Source organism: Aegilops tauschii, chromosome 3, assembly GCF_002575655.3.
Source record: "Aegilops tauschii subsp. strangulata cultivar AL8/78 chromosome 3, Aet v6.0, whole genome shotgun sequence".
Classification (NCBI taxonomy): domain Eukaryota; kingdom Viridiplantae; phylum Streptophyta; class Magnoliopsida; order Poales; family Poaceae; genus Aegilops; species Aegilops tauschii.
This window is the reverse complement of record NC_053037.3, coordinates 572,151,201-572,169,144: the sequence shown is the minus strand read 5'-3', so window position 1 is coordinate 572,169,144 and position 17,944 is coordinate 572,151,201. Positions and strand designations below refer to the sequence as shown.

The following is a 17,944-nucleotide window of genomic DNA, read 5'->3' as shown; positions in this document are numbered from 1 at the left end:
CAGGAAGAGAAATGACTATAGGCAATATCTTATACGCACCACGGTTAATCTTAGAAGACTCAATGTAGTTCCGCGTGGATTACTTGCAATACACTTTTGAAACTTCAGGTTTTTTCAGTGAAATGAACAGAGGTTCTGAAGATTCAGCTTACATGACAACAAAATTCTAGTGTTGTACGACATGGCATGGACGTCTACTTTTGTATTCGTAAGCTTAATATTTGCTATCAAACTCGGAAGCAAGTACAAGCCTATCGAACAAACAGGACAGCATGTGTTGATTGCAGAGTAGTGACAAATGCTAAAGAATAAAACACGGTAAAGTGGCATACACTAGTTAGATGAGATGTAATCAAGCCCATCTGAATAATATCGATTGCTCATCCATTTCCAATTTTCCATACATTATCAGAGAAACATAGCTTTATGTCATAGAAGTCATACTCATACCCAGTGATGATTTTACAAAGATCAAAACATAGGGGGGTCATTGCTCTTGATCATGTCGCCTGTTCTTCAGTGCAGGGAAAAAGGCGTCCAGATCATCATAAAGGGATAGATAGGTATGTGGTTCATACCCGGACAAATAAAATGATGATCAAGCAGTGCCTGCTCGTGCACCTTCTCAACTACCCTGCTTCTTAGATGAACATAGAGGACAACACCATATCTCGCATAATCCAAGAATACAAACTCAGCATTGTCCCCGACTACAGCAACACCAAGAAAATCACCATCTTGTGCCATCCAAACCCAATCGTGACCAGCAGAACATCAGACACAAAATGTGTCCACCAGCAGCCAGCCGCCTGCACCATCGCTGTCGCCCATCATCCCATGGAGCCGAGTAAATAGCATAAAACTACTACTTTACAGGCTAGGGTTCCAAAAAACTACCGGTTTTTAAATTTTCTCAGATAACTACCAAATGGGTGGTCGGCTATTTCAAAAAACCCCAAAAGTTCGCTGTTAAAAATTTAAACAGGTTTATGACAGGTCGAGCCCGCACCTAAACGATCCGTCTATTTGACCGTTTGTTTGACCGTTAACTGACATGTGAGACCCACATGTTAGTGTCTGCAAACTTTAAAAAATGCCATCAGGTCCCTGTAAACTTTTCAAAAACGCCATCGGGTACCTGCAAAGTTTTGAAAAAAGCAATCAGATCCCTCCTGTGGCCGTGCGCCAGCAGCCGCCGTGAGGGTCGCTGGCCAGCAGCCCTCATCGCCGGTGAGGTCACCGTCACACTCCAGCCGCCACCCGCCGCCACCCGCCGCATGCCCCTTTCTTCTCCCGCCTCGAAGCTCGCTGGCCGCGGCCATTGATGCCTCGTCTAAGCTCGTCCCGGCACCGCGCCGCCGCGCCCCGCCGGCAGCAGGACCGCCCCCACCTCCGCCACTCTCCGCGCGCCGGCAGCCATGTTGCGTCTCCTGCAGGAGCACTAGTAGAAAAACGACTTTTAGTACCGGTTTGTAAGGACCTTTAGTACCGGTTCTGGAACCGGTACTAAAGAGTGGGGACTAAAGGTCCCCCCCCTTTAGTCCCGGTTTAACACGAACCGGGACCAAAGGCCCACCACGTGGCACGAGGCGCGCCGTGGTCTGGGGGACCTTTAGTCCCGGTTGGTAAGGATTTTTTTTATTTTTATTTTTGAAATAAAGCAAAAACAGCCAGCCTACTGGGCCGGCACGGCCTACATACGACTAGAAACCTAATCTCTGGTTGGGCCAGGATGCAGGCCCGTACGGCCCAGTAGGCCCCACAGGGCAGAAGACTTGCAATAGGCCCACAAAGGCCTACTTAGAGAGGAGCTCGACACGGTAGCCGCGGCGGGGCTTATAAACTGGTGCGAGCTCCTCTCAACTAGCGAGGTGGGACTAAACATTGTGCACTGCGGGTGGCAGCGCACCACCTTTAGTACCGGTTGGTGGCTCCAACCGGTACTAAAGACCCCCCCCCTTTAGTACCGGTTGGAGCCACCAACCCGTACTAAAGGCCACCACCTCTTTAGTACCGGTTCGTGGCACGAACCGGTACTAAAGATTCACCATGAACTGGTACTAATGAGCGCCGCCCGCCTGGCCGTTGGAACCGGCATTAATGGTCACATTAGTGCCGGTTCAATACCAAACCGGGACTAATGAGTTTCACATTAGACCCTTTTTCTACTAGTGGAGCGAAGCACGCGCAGGCCCCGCATGCTCTCCCGCAATCCGGGTGAAATCCGGGCAGTGACCGCGCCCCGGGGGCAGTGGTGGAGGCGGAGGAGTGGCTGGCCGACGCCGACGAGGTGGAAGGAGGGGCGGCCGGCGCAGGTAGAAGGAGCTGCGGTCGGCGCTCCATCGACCTCCTGGGGAAGTAGAGAGGCAGGAGGAGTGAAGAGAAGCAGGAAGAGAGCTGACATGTGGACCCCACATGTCAGTTAACAGTCAAACAGACGGTCAAACAATCAGTTTTCTTACATGCGGGTCCGAATTGTCATAATCACGATCAATTGTAAAGCACTGGGTGTTTTGGGTTTTTTGAAACAGCCAACCACCCATTTGATAGTTATCCGAGAAAAATTAAAAATCGGTAGTTTTTTGAAACCCTAGCCTGTAAAGTAGTAGTTTTATGCTATTTACTCCATGAAGCCACACACTGAGATGAAACCCGTCTGCACTGACAAGATAGATCCCGGAACCCTCCGCACATGAAAGCATATAGTTGCTCCGCACTCCAACTGGTAGCTCAAGGGTGAAGAAGGTTGACGTGGCCAAACCTAGACCCAGGGTGTAACCCAAGCCGGTCACCATGAAGACCTTGCCATGGACGGGTGGTAGCATTTCTATAAAGTTGGTTTCGGCATACGGGAGATCAACCTCTGTCACAGCCGTGGTAGGGACGCCCCATCCGCCGGATCCCAGCACGCACACTTCCGCACGGACTTCTCTCCAAACCTTCCACAGACTCACCAGGGTGATGCCGTTGTGGCCCCCGTCCTTGGGCAGGAAAGTCAGAGATAATACCCCTTGAGTGAGAGCCTGTGGGAGATGGCGGGGCAGCGGGGTCTGTGGGAGGACCGCTTCGGACTCCCTAGCGAGTAGCGGCTCGAGGAGGGAGTGCATGTATGCTCCCTCATGCAAGAACACGGTGATGAGGCGGCTGTTCCGGCAGTGCACGACGCGCTGGTATGTGTTGGCAGTGAAGGCGCCGTCGAAGGAGGAGGCCGCACGACGTGAGAGGGCGGCGAGCTCCGGGGGCTGCGGAAGCGGCAGGTACTTGTACGGTGTTCCAGGGTAGCAGGCGAAAACGCCGAGGACGCGGGGCGGGTTGCGCTCGCAGAAGCGGCGGAGGAAGGCCGGGTTGGAGGCGTGGTGGAGCCACCGCTTGGAGACGAGGGCGGCATGGACGAGGCAGGTAGGGAAGCCGAGGCGGAGGAGGATCTCGCGCAGGAGGTCGTCGTTGCCAAGCACCGCCGCCGCCGATGCGGGCGCGGCGACCGCCAGCAACCGTCGATCTCCGTCCATAGTTTTGGCCAGCCAAAGTTTGGGGGATTTTCCGGTGGGAGGGGTTTGGAGGGGTTTCGGTGGGAGCGGAGCAGGAAATGTGTTTCCTTCCTCTTCGACCGTGCGATTATATAGGACGCTAATAACGGGGTTGGATTGTGCCCTCGCGTCATCCCATACGTCATTTTCACCTCACATATGCATCTTATTCTTGAGTATTTCGCCGGTCCATTTTTCACCGTTGGATTAGGACACTAATAATGGTTGGGTTGTGGCCCCGCATCATCCCTTACGTCATCTTCGTCTCACACGTGCATCTCATCCTCAAGTATTCCGCCGGTCCATTTTTCACCGTTGGATTAGAACATTAATAACGGTTGGATTGTGCCCCCACGTCATCCCTTACATCATCTTCATCTAACACGTGCTTCTCATTCTTGAGTAATTTGCCAGTCCAATTTTCATCGTTCGATTAGGACACTAATAACAATTGGATTGTGCCAATGCGTCATCCCTTACCTCATCTTCATCTCACACGTTGCATCTCATCCTCTCTTCATCATCTCACACGGACATCTCAACCTCTTGCATGAGCAAGCACCAACGCCCCTCGCGCAGGTCGCATCATGACCACATGACGTCATTGCATAGTAGGACCCTAGGACGCCATTGCGTAGAAGGTCGTTTGCACCGTTGCAAACCCCGGCCGCCGTGTTTGCATCGTCGTCAAAAGGGAATCCTAGCCACCAGTCCGCCTCTACAACAGCATCATCGTTGCCCGCCCCCGGCCCGCGACCGTCGGCTGCGCTCATAGCACCTGTGAGGACCAAAACCCTAGCGAGAGGGAAAGTTTTCTTTCTCCGCAGCAAGTTATCTTGCATGCTGCTTCACTTTATCCAAATTCTCCTACTAAAACATTCTTGCATGGGCTCAATCTTTTTTTAGCATGCCTGGGCTCAGTCAGACCATCGCGGGTTCATGTGGCAACACGGCCCATTAGGCACCAGTTATGGGCTTCTTTTTCTGGAAGGGCCACGTGATTATTCTCGAAGAGCCACGTGATGATTCTAGAACATAGTGAAGGAAAAAACAGTCTACTGTTCATACGAATCCTGCGGATAATTGCAGTTGGATTTAGAAGACCAACGGTTATGACTGATGCTTTTAGTCCAATTTAAAACTGATCCACTATGTAGAGTATTATAGAGATGTAGTATTTTTATGAAACCTAAAAATTATATTATTATTTTTGGATTTTTTTCAAAACCCAGGCTCAATGGAGCTAGGGAGCCAAACACAATTACTGGTTTCCAATGTGGTTTACTCAAAAGTTGTAGCAGACGTCGCGCGCTATATGATTCCCGCTTAGACATACTAGTAATAATCTACGTGCAATGCACGTTTATATTAAGTAGAATATTAGTTGCACGTTATATTAGGTAAGATATATCTGTTGCATGTTGGTATTTGGTAAGATATTGATGACCCACAAGTATAGGGGATCTATCTTAGTCCTTTCGATAAGTAAGAGTGTCAAACCCAACGAGGAGCAGATGGAAATGATAAGCGGTTTTCAGCAAGGTATTCTCTGCAAGCACTGAAATAATAGGTAACAGATAGTTCTGCGATAAGATAATTTGTAACGAGCAACAAGTACCAAAAGTAAATAAGGTGCAGCAAGGTGGCCCAATCCTTTTTGTAGCAAAGGACAAGCCTGGACAAACTCTTATATATAGAAAAGCGCTCCCGAGGACACATGGGAATTATCGTCCAACTAGTTTTCATCACGTTCAATGATTCGCGTTCGGTACTTTGATAATTTGATATGTGGGTGGACCAGTGCTTGAGTGTTGTCCTTACTTGAAAAAGCATTCCACTTATGATTAACCTCTATTGCAAGCATCCGCAACTACAACAAAAGTGTTAAGGTAAACCTAACCATAGCATGAAATATATGGATCCAAATCAGCCCCTTACGAAGCAACGCATAAACTAGGGTTTAAGCTTCTGTCACTCTAGGAACCCATCATCTACTTATTACTTCCCAATGCCTTCTCTAGGCCCAAATAATGGTGAAGTGTTATGTAGTCGACGTTCACATAACACCACTAGAGGATAGACAACATACATCTCATCGAAATATCAAACGAATACCAAATTCACATGACTACTAATAGCAAGACTTCTCCCATGTCCTCAGGAACAAACGTAACTACTCACAAAGCATATTCATGTTCATAATCAGAGGGGTATTAATATGCATAAAGGATCTAAACATATGATCTTCCACCAAATAAACCAACTAGCATCAACTACAAGGAGTAATCAACACTATTAGCAACCTACAAGTACCAATCCCAGACTATGAGACAAGAATTGGATACAAGAGATGAACTAGGGTTTGAGAGGAGATGGTGTTGGTGAAGATGTTGATGGAGATTGCCCTCTCCAGATGAGAGGAGCGTTGGTGATGACGATGGTGATGATTTCCCCCTCCCGGAGGGAAGTGCCCCCGGCAGAACAGCTCTGCCGGAGCCCTAGATTGGTTCCGCCAAGCTTCCGCCTCGTGGCGGCGGAGTCTCGTCCCGAAAGCTTGCCTATGCTTTTTATTCGGACGAAAGACTTCATATAGCAGAAGATGGGCACCAGAGGGCCAACAGGGGGCCCACGAGGCAGGGGGCGCGCCCAGGGGGGTAGGTCGCGCCCCCCACCCTCGTGGCCAGGTGGAGGCCCCCCTGACGTATTTCTTCCGCTCAATATTTTTTATTATTTCCAAAAATAACTTTCGTGGAGTTTCAGGACTTTTGGAGTTGTGCAGAATAGGTCTCTAATATTTGCTCCTTTTCCAGCCCAGAATTCCAGCTGCCGGCATTCTCCCTCCTTATGTAAACCTTGTAAAATAAGAGAGAATAGGTATAAGTATTGTGACATAATGTGTAATAACAGTCCATAATGCAATAAATATCGATATAAAAGCATGATGCAAAATGGACGTATCAACTCCCCCAAGCTTAGACCTCGCTTGTCCTCAAGCGAAAGCCGATAATGATAAATATGTCCACATGTTTAGAGGTAGAGGTGTTGATAAAATAAAATACGGACATGAGGGCATCATGATTATTCTCATAACAGCAACATATATGGATATTGTCATATGATTTCATATGCTCAAGTAATAATCTATTCACAATGAAAAGTATGAATCAGAAACTTTATTGAGAACTAACAAACTATAATCTCAGTCATTGAAGCAATTGCAATTTATTATAACATCAGAAAGAGTCTATGTCAGAGCTTTCTAGCAAGTCCACATACTCAACTATCATTTAGTCTTTCATAATTGCTAACACTCACGCAATACTTGTGGTTACGGAGTTTTAATCGGACACAGAGAAAGATAGGGGCTTATAGTTTCGCCTCCCAACTTTTTACCTCAAGGGTAATGTCAACAATAATAGTTCATGCTAACCCACATCCAATTAGATATATATATCAGGATCTTTCCAACATCCTGTGCTTGCCAAAGGATAAAATATAAAAAGGAAAGTTGAGATCACCATGACTCTTGCATAAGGTAGAAGATAATAATAAAAGATATGCCCTTCGCAGAGGGAAGCAGAGGTTGCCATGCGCTTTCAGGGTTGGATGCACAAAATCTTAATGCGAAAGAACGTCACTTTATATTGCCACTTGTGATATGAACCTTTATTATGCAGTCCGTCGCTTTTATTTCTTCCACATCACAAGATCATACAAAGCTTATTTCCTCCACACCAATCAATCATACATATTTAGAGAGCAATTTTTATTGCTTGCACCGATGACAACTTACTTGAAGGATCTTACTCAATCCATAGGTAGATATGGTGGACTCTCATGGAAAAACTGGTTTAAGGGTATTTGGAAGCACAAGTAGTATCTCTACTTGGTGCAAAGAATTTGACTAGCATGAGGGGGAAAGGCAAGCTCAACATGTTGGATGATCCATGACAATATATTTTATTTCAGATATAAGAAAACATAACCCATTACGTTGTCTTCCTTGTCCAACATCAACTCTTTAGCATGTCATATTTTAATGAGTGCTCCCAATCATAAAAGATGTCCAAGATAGTATATTTATATGTGAAACCCCACTTTCTTTATTACTTCCTATTAATTGCAATGATGACCAAAGCTATGTTTGCCAACTCCCAACAATTTTTAATCATCATACTCTTTCTATGTGAAGTCATTACTCTCAATAAGATCAATATGATATTTTTATTCCTTTTTATTCTTTCTTTCTATATTTAGTCACTCAAGATCATAGCAAAATAATCAAGCCCTTGACTCAACACTAATCTTTATTATATATAGCTCACGGACTCGATTACATAGAAAGATCATAAAGCAAAACTCAAAACTAGATCATACCAAAACTTTTATTCTACTAGATCAAGATACTACTAAATAGGATCGAACTAAGAAAAACAGTAAAGATAGGAGTGTGATGGTGATACGATACCGGGGCATCTCCCCCAAGCTTGGCAGTTGCCAAGGGGAGCGCCCATACCCATATAACTATGTCTCCTTTACTGGTGAAGAAGGTGGAGTTGTTGATGATGGGTAATCGCACATCGAGCGTAAGAGATCCTCCAACTTGCGGATAATGCCCTTGAGTGCGACAATATGCTCCTTCAACAAAATATTTTCACGGGTGAGATACTTGTTTTGTATACGAGCTAACTCAATCATCTTGAAAGCTTCGATCTCAGTTGGGGTAAGAAGATTGTGATCAAGTTAAAGGATGTCTTCTGTTGCCGGAACTTGGTCCTCCGTGGCCTTCTTGATCCCTTCATCCTTGTTGATCTCCATGGGTTCTTCCCTGTTCAGCTCTGTCTTCATTAGCCAAGCATCATTGTCACCATTGTTGGAGGAGGGGAATGACATGATGCCTGGCTTTGACAACCCTGACAGAAAACAGCTCGAAACAAGAACAGAGGACAATTGCGTGATACAGGAGTCATAACCTTCGGGAGATTATATAATGAATTTTTACCGACCAAAATACGTATCGTGCAAGAAAACGGAGTCCGGAGAACACACGAGGTGCCCACGAGGCAGGGGTGTGCCCAGTAGGGTAGGGCGCGCCCTCCACCCTCGTGGAGGCCTCGTGTCCTTCCCGGACTGCTTCTTATCTTTCTATTTTTCTAAATATTCCAAAACGGAGAAATATTGCCATAAAAACTGTTTTGGAGTCGGTTTACTTACCGTACCACATACCTATTCCTTTTCGGAGTCTGAAACGTTCCGGAAAGTGTCCCTTATGTATTCCTCCGGGGTTACGGTTTCATTAACATTGATTTCCACATTTATGGGATTACCTGAGATATAATGTTTGATTCTTTGACCGTTTACCACCTTCGGATTTGTGCTTTCGATGTTGTTGATTTTTATGGCACCGGAACGATAGACCTCCTCGATAACGTAAGGACCTTCCCATTTAGAGAGAAGTTTTCCTGCAAAAAATCTTAAACGAGAGTTGTATAGCAATACATAATCACCTACATTAAACTCACGCTTTTGTATTCTTTTGTCATGCCATCTTTTAACTTTTTCTTTAAACAATTTGGCATTTTCATAGGCCTGGGTTCTCCATTCATCAAGTGAGCTAATGTCAAATAACCTCTTCTCACCGGCAAGTTTGAAATCATAGTTGAGCTCTTTAATAGCCCAATAAGCCTTATGTTCTAGTTCGAGAGGTAAGTGACATGCTTTTCCATAAACCATTTTATACGGAGACATACCCATAGGATTTTTATATGCAGTTCTATAGGCCCATAATGCATCATCAAGTTTCTTGGACCAATTCTTTCTAGATCTATTAACAGTCTTTTGCAAAATTAATGTGAGCTCTCTATTACTCAATTCTACTTGACCACTAGACTGTGGGTGATAAGGAGATGCAATTCTATGATTAACATCAAACTTAGCAAGCATTTTACGAAAAGCACCATGAATGAAATGTGAACCACCATCAGTCATTAAATATCTAGGGACTCCAAACCTCGAAAAAATAACTTCCTTAAGCATTTTAATAGAAGTGTTATGATCAGCACTACTAGTTGGAATAGCTTCTACCCACTTAGTAACGTAATCAACAGCAACTAAAATATGTGTGTATCCATTGGAGGCAGGAAAAGGTCCCATATAATCAAAGCCCCAAACATCAAATGGTTCAATAACAAGTGAATAATTCATAGGCATTTCTTGACGTCTACTAATATTACCAATTCTTTGACATTCATCACAAGACAAGACAAACTTACGGGCATCCTTGAAGAGAGTGGGCCAATAGAAACCGGATTGCAATACCTTATGTGCAGTTCTATCTCCAGCGTGGTGTCCTCCATAAGTCTCTGAGTGACACTTGCGTAGGATCTGTTCCTGTTCATGCTCAGGTACACAACGTCTAATAACACCATCTACTCCTTCTTTATAAAGATGTGGGTCATCCCAAAAGTAATGTCTCAAATCATAGAAAAACTTTTTCTTTTGCTAGTATGTGAAACTAGGTGGTATAAATTTTGCAACAATATAATTAGCATAATCAGCATACCATGGAGCAGTACAAGAAGTATTTATGACATTTAGTTTCTCATCAGGAAAGCTATCATCAATAGGTAGTGGGTCATCAAGAACATTTTCTAACCTAGACAAGTTGTCTGCAACGGGGTTCTCAGCTCCCTTTCTATCAACAATATGCAAATCCAATTCTTGTAGCAAGAGAACCCATTTAATAAGTCTAGGTTTAGCATCTTTCTTTTCCATAAGATATTTAATAGCAGCATGATCAGTGTGAATAGTTACTTTAGAATCAATAATATAAGGTCCGAGCTTATCACAAGCAAATACAACTGCTAAAAATTCTTTTTAGTAGTAGCATAATTTCTTTGAGCATTGTCTAGAGTTTTACTAGCATATTGGATAACATTTAATTTCTTATCAACTCTTTGCCCTAGAACAACACCTACAGCATAATCACTAGCATCACACAGAATTTCAAAGGGTAAATTCCAATCAGGTGGCTGAACAATAGGTGCAGAGATCAATGCTTTCTTAAGTATTTCAAATGCTTCTACATAATCATCATCAAAAACAAATGGTATATATTTTTGTAATAGATTAGTCAGAGGCCGAGAAATTTTTGAGAAGTCCTTAATGAACCTCCTATAAAAACCGGCGTGACCAAGGAAACTTCTTATACCTTTGATGCCCTTGGGACATGGCATCTTTTCAATAGCATCAACCTTGGCTTTATCAACTTCAATACCTCTTTCAGAAACTTTATGCCCCAAGACAATACCTTCATTAACCATAAAGTGGCACTTTTCCCAATTCAAGACAAGATTAGTTTCTTCACATCTCTGCAAAACTCGGTCAAGGTTGCTTAAGCAATCATCAAAAGAGGATCCATAGACGGAGAAGTCGTCCATGAAAACCTCACAAATCTTTTCACAAAAGTCAGAGAATATAGCCATCATGCATCTTTGAAAGGTAGCAGGTGCATTACATAACCAAAAGGCATACGTCTATAAGCAAAAGTACCAAAAGGGCAAGTAAAAGTAGTCTTTGATTGATCATTGGCTGACACAGGTATTTGAGAGAAACCAGAATAACCATCTAGAAAGCAAAAATGTGTATGTTTGGATAATCTTTCTAGCATTTGATCGATAAAAGGTAAGGGGTAATGATCTTTTTTAGTAGCCTTATTTAATTTGCGAAAATCAATTACCATCCTATAACCTGTAATAATTCTTTGCGGGATCAATTCATCTTTATCATTAGGAACGACAGTAATACCTCCCTTCTTCGGAACACAATGGACATGACTTACCCACTGACTATCAGCAACGGGATAAATAATACCTGCCTCAAGAAGCTTTAGTATTTCCTTTCTTACCACTTCTTTCATCTTAGGATTCAGCCGTCGTTGGTGATCATGAACTGGTTTGGCATCTTTCTCCAAATTTATTTTGTGTTGACATAGAGTGGGACTGATGCCCTTAAGATCATCAAGAATATATCCAATAGCAGCACGGTGCTTCTTCAGAGTTTTCAATAATCTCTCTTCTTCATGCTCTGAAAGGTTAGCACTAATAATAACAGGATATATCTTTTTCTCGTCAAGATAGGCATATTTAAGAGTATCAGGTAACGGTTTAAGCTCAAACACGGGATCACCCTTGGGTGGTGGAGGATCACCTAGGATTTCAACAGGCAAATTGTGTTTCAGGATAGGTTCCTATTTAAAGAATACTTCATCTATTTCCCTTCTTTCATTCATAAACATATCATTTTCATGGTCTAGCAAATATTGTTCTAAAGGATCACTAGGAGGTACGACAATAGAAGGAAGACCAATAATTTCATCCTAACTAGGTAATTCCTCTTCACGGTGTTGTCTACGAAATTTAGAGAAATTAAACTCATGAGACATATCACCCAAACCAATAGTAACAACATCCTTTTTGCAGTCTATCTTAGCATTAATAGTGTTCAAGAAGGGTCTACCAAATATAATGGGACAAAAGCTATCTTGTGGGGAACCAAGAACAAGAAAATCAGCAAGATATTTTGTTTTCCCACATAAGACTTCAACATCTCTAACAATTCCCATAGGTGAAATAGTATCTCTATTGGCTAGTTTAATTGTGACATCAATATCTTCTATCTCAGCAGGTGCAATATCATGCATAATTTCTTTGTATAAGTCAAAAGGTATTGCACTAGCACTAGCACCCATATCACATAAGCCATGATAACAATGATCTCCTATTTTAACAGAAATAACAGGCATGCCTACCACAGGTCTATGTTTATCTTTAGCACAAGGTTTAGCAATTCTAGCAGTTTCATCACAGAAATAAATAACATGCCCATCAATATTATCAGACAAGAGATCTTTAACAATAGCAATATTAGGTTCAACTTTAATTTTCTCAGGAGGTGTATAAGTTCTAATATTGCTTTTATGGAGCACAGTTGAAGCTTTAGCATGATCCTTTCTCCTAACAGGGAAAGGTGGTTTCTCAACATAAGAAGTAGGAACAATAGGATCATTATAAGTGATAGTCTTTTCTTCAACTTTAATAGGTGCAGCTACTTTTACTTCTATCGGAGGATGATATTTAAACCACTTCTCCTTAGGGAGATCAACATAAGCAGCAAAAGATTCACAGAAAGAAGCTACTATCTCAGAGTCAAGTCCATATTTGGTGCTAAACTTACGAAAAACATCGGTATCCATAAAAGATTTAACACAATCAAACTTAGGTGTCATACCTGACTCCTTACCTTCGTCGAGATCCCAATCTTCAGAGTTGCATTTAATTCTATCCAGTAAATCCCATTTGAATTCAATAGTCTTCATCATAAAAGAGCCAGCCCAAGAAGTATCGAGCATGGTGGCCCATGAATAGTCTGCATTTGAATTCAATAGTCTGCATTTGAATTCAATAGTCTTTATCAGAAAGCCGAGAATAAAAACTTTGAATAATTATTTCTCTTGGGAGCTCATGATTGGGGCATGAATATAACATTGATTTAAGCCTCCCCCAAGCTTGAGCGATGCTTTCTCCTTCGCGAGGCCAAAAATTATATATATAATTACGATCACGATGAACAAGATGCATAGGATAAAATTTCTGATGAAATTCCAATTTCAATCGTTTGTAGTTCCATGATCCCGTATCATCACATAGCCTATACCATGTTGATGCATCTCCCTTCAAAGATAAAGGGAAGACCTTCTTCTTAATAAAATCACCGGGTATACCTGCAAGCTTAAATAATCCACAAACTTCATCCACATATATTAGGTGCTCATCAGGATGCTTTGTTCCATCTCCTGCAAAAGGATTAGCTAGCAGTTTTTCTAACATACCCGAAGGAATTTCCACAAGTATAGGGGATCTATCGTAGTCCTTTTGATAAGTAAGAGTGTCGAACCCAACAAGGAGCAGAAGGAAATGATAAGCGGTTTTCAGCAAGGTATTCTCCGCAAGCACTGAAATAATAGGTAACAGATAGTTTTGTGATAAGATAATTTCTAACGAGCAACGAGTAACAAAAGTAAATAAGGTGCAGCAAGGTGGCCCAATCCTTTTTGTAGCAAAGGACAAGGCTGGACAAACTCTTATATAGAGAAAAGCGCTCCCGAGGACACATGGGAATTATTGTCCAGCTAGTTTTCATCACGTTCATATGATTCGCGTTCGGTACTTTGATAATTTGATATGTGGGTGGACCAGTGCTTGGGTGTTGTCCTTACTTGAACAAGCATCCCACTTATGATTAACCTCTATTGCAAGCATCCGCAACTACAACAAAATTATTAAGGTAAACCTAACCACAGCATGAAACATATGGATCCAAATCAGCCCCTTACAAAGCAACGCATAAACTAGGGTATAAGGTTCTGTCACTCTAGCAACCCATCATCTACTTATTACTTCCCAATGCCTTCCTCTAGGCCCAAATAATGGTGAAGTGTTATGTAGTCGACGTTCACATAACACCACTAGAGGATAGACAACATACATCTCATCAAAATATCAAACGAATACGAAATTCACATGACTACTAATAGCAAGACTTCTCCCATGTCCTCAGGAACAAACGTAACTACTCACAAAGCATATTCATGTTCATAATCAGAGGGGTATTAATATGCATAAAGAATCTGAACATATGATCTTCCACCAAATAAACCAACTAGCATCAACTATAAGGAGTAATCAACACTACTAGCAACCTACAGGTACCAATCCCAGACTATGAGACAAGAATTGGATACAAGAGATGAACTAGGGTTTGAGAGGAGATGGTGTTGGTGAAGATGTTGATGGAGATTGCCCTCTCCCGATGAGGGGAGGGTTGGTGATGACGATGGCGATGATTTCCCCCTCCCGGAGGGAAGTGTCCCCGGCAGAACAGCTCTGCCGGAGCCCTAGATTGGTTCCGCCAAGCTTCCGCCTCGTGGCGGCGGAGTCTCGTCCCGAAAGCTTGCTTATGATTTTTCTTCAGACGAAAGACTTCATATAGCAGAAGATGGGCACCGGAGGGCCAACAGGGGGCCCACGAGGCAGGGGGGCGCGCCCAGGGGGTAGGGTGCGCCCCCCACCCTCGTGGCCAGGTGGAGGCCCCCCTGACGTATTTTTTCCGCTCAATATTTTTTATTATTTCCAAAAATAACTTTCGTGCAGTTTCAGGACTTTTGAAGTTGTGCAGAATAGGTCTCTAATATTTGCTCATTTTCCAGCCCAGAATTCCAGCTGCCGTTGCACATTCTCTCTCATTATGTAAACCTTGTAAAATAAGAGAGAATAGACATAAGTATTGTGACATAATGTGTAATAACAGCCCATAATGCAATAAATATCGATATAAAGGCATGATGCAAAATGGACGTATCAGATATCAATTACATTTTCGCGTGAATGATAGGATATTAATTACATGGCGAATTTTAAGGATGGCATTGAGTCAAAACATGTTTATAACCAATGGCAGTGGTGGGTAATTAGAGCGTTAAATGTGTTTGGTGCTCAACATTGGAGCGATTTGAACCACTGGATAAGATGATTTGACGGTCGAGATGGTTTGGATCTGCCCATTTGGGTCTTTTCATATATAGACACACACATACCCCAATATAAAAAGACCCAAAGGGGCAGATCCAATTAATCTTGGCCATCAAATCATGTCAATCCAATGACCTAGACCACTTCAATGTCGAGCGCTCAACACGTTTAGCGTGCAGTTAATTTCATGCCAAATATAGTGCTAATCACATAATAACACGCAAATAATATCCTACTTAATATCTACATGCACTTAATATATACTTTAAAATTAACATGCATTACACGTATACATTGACTAGTGTATATATATATATATATATATATATATATATATATATGGGTTGCCGTTTCGTGCGCACCACCGCGACTACATGACATGGCTCGTGGCAATAGCGTGTTAATTCATCGATCCCTTGGACCACGATGACACAGGTGTACGTACACCACTTTCCGTACGTCAAACACATACGGGACCGGACAGGCACACGAGATTGGCGATCCCCAGGACGGTCGCCTCTCTGGCCCTGTCTTTCCATATGAATTACGCGATGCGTTCGGCCGTAGAACGGATTCCTATCCTAATTCAACTTTCGGTCGGAGGGGAAAACGAGGGCAGAGATTAGCCGGATCGTATGCATAAAGAGGAAGAACACCTACAGATACCCCGTGGCCTTCACAACTCCTCCTGCTTTGCTCCTAGGGCGAAGGGAGCTCTCAGCCGGCGACCATGGCCAAGGCCTCAAGGGTAGGAACGACGCCTTCCCTCTGCAGCCTCCTGGATGATATTGTCATATGGGAGATTCTCGTCCGCCTGCCCCCCAAAGCCCTCCTTCGCTGCCGCGCTGTCTGTCGTGCCTGGCATAGCCTCACCTCCACCCGGGACTTTCTCCTCGCCCACCATGCCTGTCAGCCCGCCCTCCCCCTTCTTAACAACGGTGATTATGTAGACCTCATCAACGACTCCATTGACATCTGCTGCTTCAACAATCGGGCAGGTCTGGCTGCCCCCAGCCAACTCCAATCCGTCGCCTTATTGAACTTGGCCGATGGCTTCGCCTTCTCTTATCTGGTTGCCTCCTGTGATGGCCTCCTCATCTTTTGCAACGACGATGTCGACTTCTTTATATGCAATCCGACAACTCGTCAGTATGCTCCCCTCCTGCTGCCTACGGATCGTAGGTGGACGCTCCTGGGAATGTACCCTCACATCCCTACCGGCGAGCATAGACTACTGCTCCACTCGTACAAGCGTTACCTAGCCAATGAGCTAGCACCTCAATTTGCATGCCACGTCTTATCGTTGGGCTCTGGCCAGCCAGCGAGGCGCATTGGGTGGCCAGTTGAGATTATGCCGGAATTTGACCCACATGTACTATTCCGTGGTAACCTGCATTGGTTCCCGTCGCATGATGACCGTGAAAGCAAGATGATAACGGTGTTTGACACCACATCTGAGTCGTTCCAGGAGATGCGTGCTCCTGTTGTTACTGACTACACTCACCTGTTTGAGATAGACGACAAGATCGGCATGGCCACCATGGATTTTAAGACAACCATTGATATTTGGATGTTGCAAGACTATGAAAGGGAGGTCTGGGCCTTCAATTGCCGGATTGAATTACCTATTGCGGAGATCAGGGGGGCATTGCGACAAGTATGACAGTCGGTTGCATTTTAGTTTGGTGGTCGTGCCAGGGGATGGTGAGTTGCTCGTGCTGGTCAAATTTGCCGAGTCGATACTCCAGGTTGGCATAGATGGCAAGTTGGTCGCGACATTCCATCGCAAAGAATTCAATCTTACTCATTTTCAGCTCAAACAAACTCTTGTTCCACATACCTTCTTTCCGACACTAAAGGGTTATGTTGTGAATGCTCCGCCTTTCACTTGAAGGTTGTTGCATCCTCATGAGATGCAATATGTATGAACTCGATCCACTATGAGCTACTAGCTTCTTTGTTGATGCATACCAAATTCTAATCAAAGCTCTGACCGTTACATACGTGAATGAAATCTATGCTTGCATCTATACTGTTCCACGTTGACGGAAATGGCTGTTGTGCATTTGATTCTAAGATTATCAAGTCATTTGGATGCGCATTTGAAATATGTGCTAACTATTCTGCCTGATGTTTCCTTTTTCTTGGACTGCGGTATTATTTTATTTTTTATCTATTGGTTTTCTTATGTTCTAGAAGTTGTTGTTAGCTAGTTCACGTGAGCTAGCTACAGGCTGTTGTGTTCTTGGAGTTTTATGATGGTGATGACGCAGAGGTGCTTAATTATAGAAGACGCTGCAAGTAAACAGGAGGGAATGGTCGGTGCAGTATTTTGCAGGGTTAACTGAGGTCTAAGGGGTCGCTAGGAGATGTAGGTAATCGGAAGGAATATATATTATCAGTTGAATTGAAACGTTCTATTCTAGCACCTTCTGTAGTCATTGCTTCTGGGAGGGGCCAAAATATGCATTTAGCTATGGGCATTCTTGTGGATAACCTTTGATTATGATGTTTTGAATAAGTAGAAATGAAGATGAATAATATTCAAAATAAGTTGGACTTTACTCATTACTATCATATATAAAGAATAGGATGGTGATATAGATCATCGAATTGAATGCTTCAGTTGTTGATTCTGTACGTTCCTGATAAGCTAGATTAGGACCCATTCTAATGGCCTGTTTTGCCATGTGTGCGACGTTCCTGTTAAGCTAGATTAGGATCCATTATAATGGCCTGTTTAGAGAAGAGAACGTCGATCTGTTGGCTAGCTCCGCGGGAGCGCAGGCAGCCCACCCCTGTCGAGTTCCCACTCAGCTGCGGGTGCTT

The 17,944-nt window shown here is 43.5% G+C and overlaps 1 protein-coding gene and 1 pseudogene across 1 annotated transcript; one reads left to right on the top strand and one right to left on the bottom strand.

Moving 5' to 3' along the window:
* Positions 1-361: 361 nt before the first annotated feature.
* LOC109737047 (uncharacterized) lies at positions 362-3,509 on the bottom strand (annotated as a pseudogene).
* A 12,336-nt stretch (positions 3,510-15,845) lies between these two features.
* Positions 15,846-16,778, top strand: LOC109737041 (F-box protein At5g49610-like). The gene has a single exon (XM_020296268.1). The coding sequence runs from the start codon at positions 15,846-15,848 to the stop codon at positions 16,776-16,778; it is 933 nt and encodes a 310-aa protein (XP_020151857.1).
* The last annotated feature ends 1,166 nt before the right edge of the window (positions 16,779-17,944 follow it).

Coding starts and splice junctions, on each gene's coding strand:
- LOC109737041 (XM_020296268.1), top strand. CDS start 15,846: ATGGCCAAGGCCTCAAGGGTAGGAACGACGCCTTCCCTCTGCAGCCTC.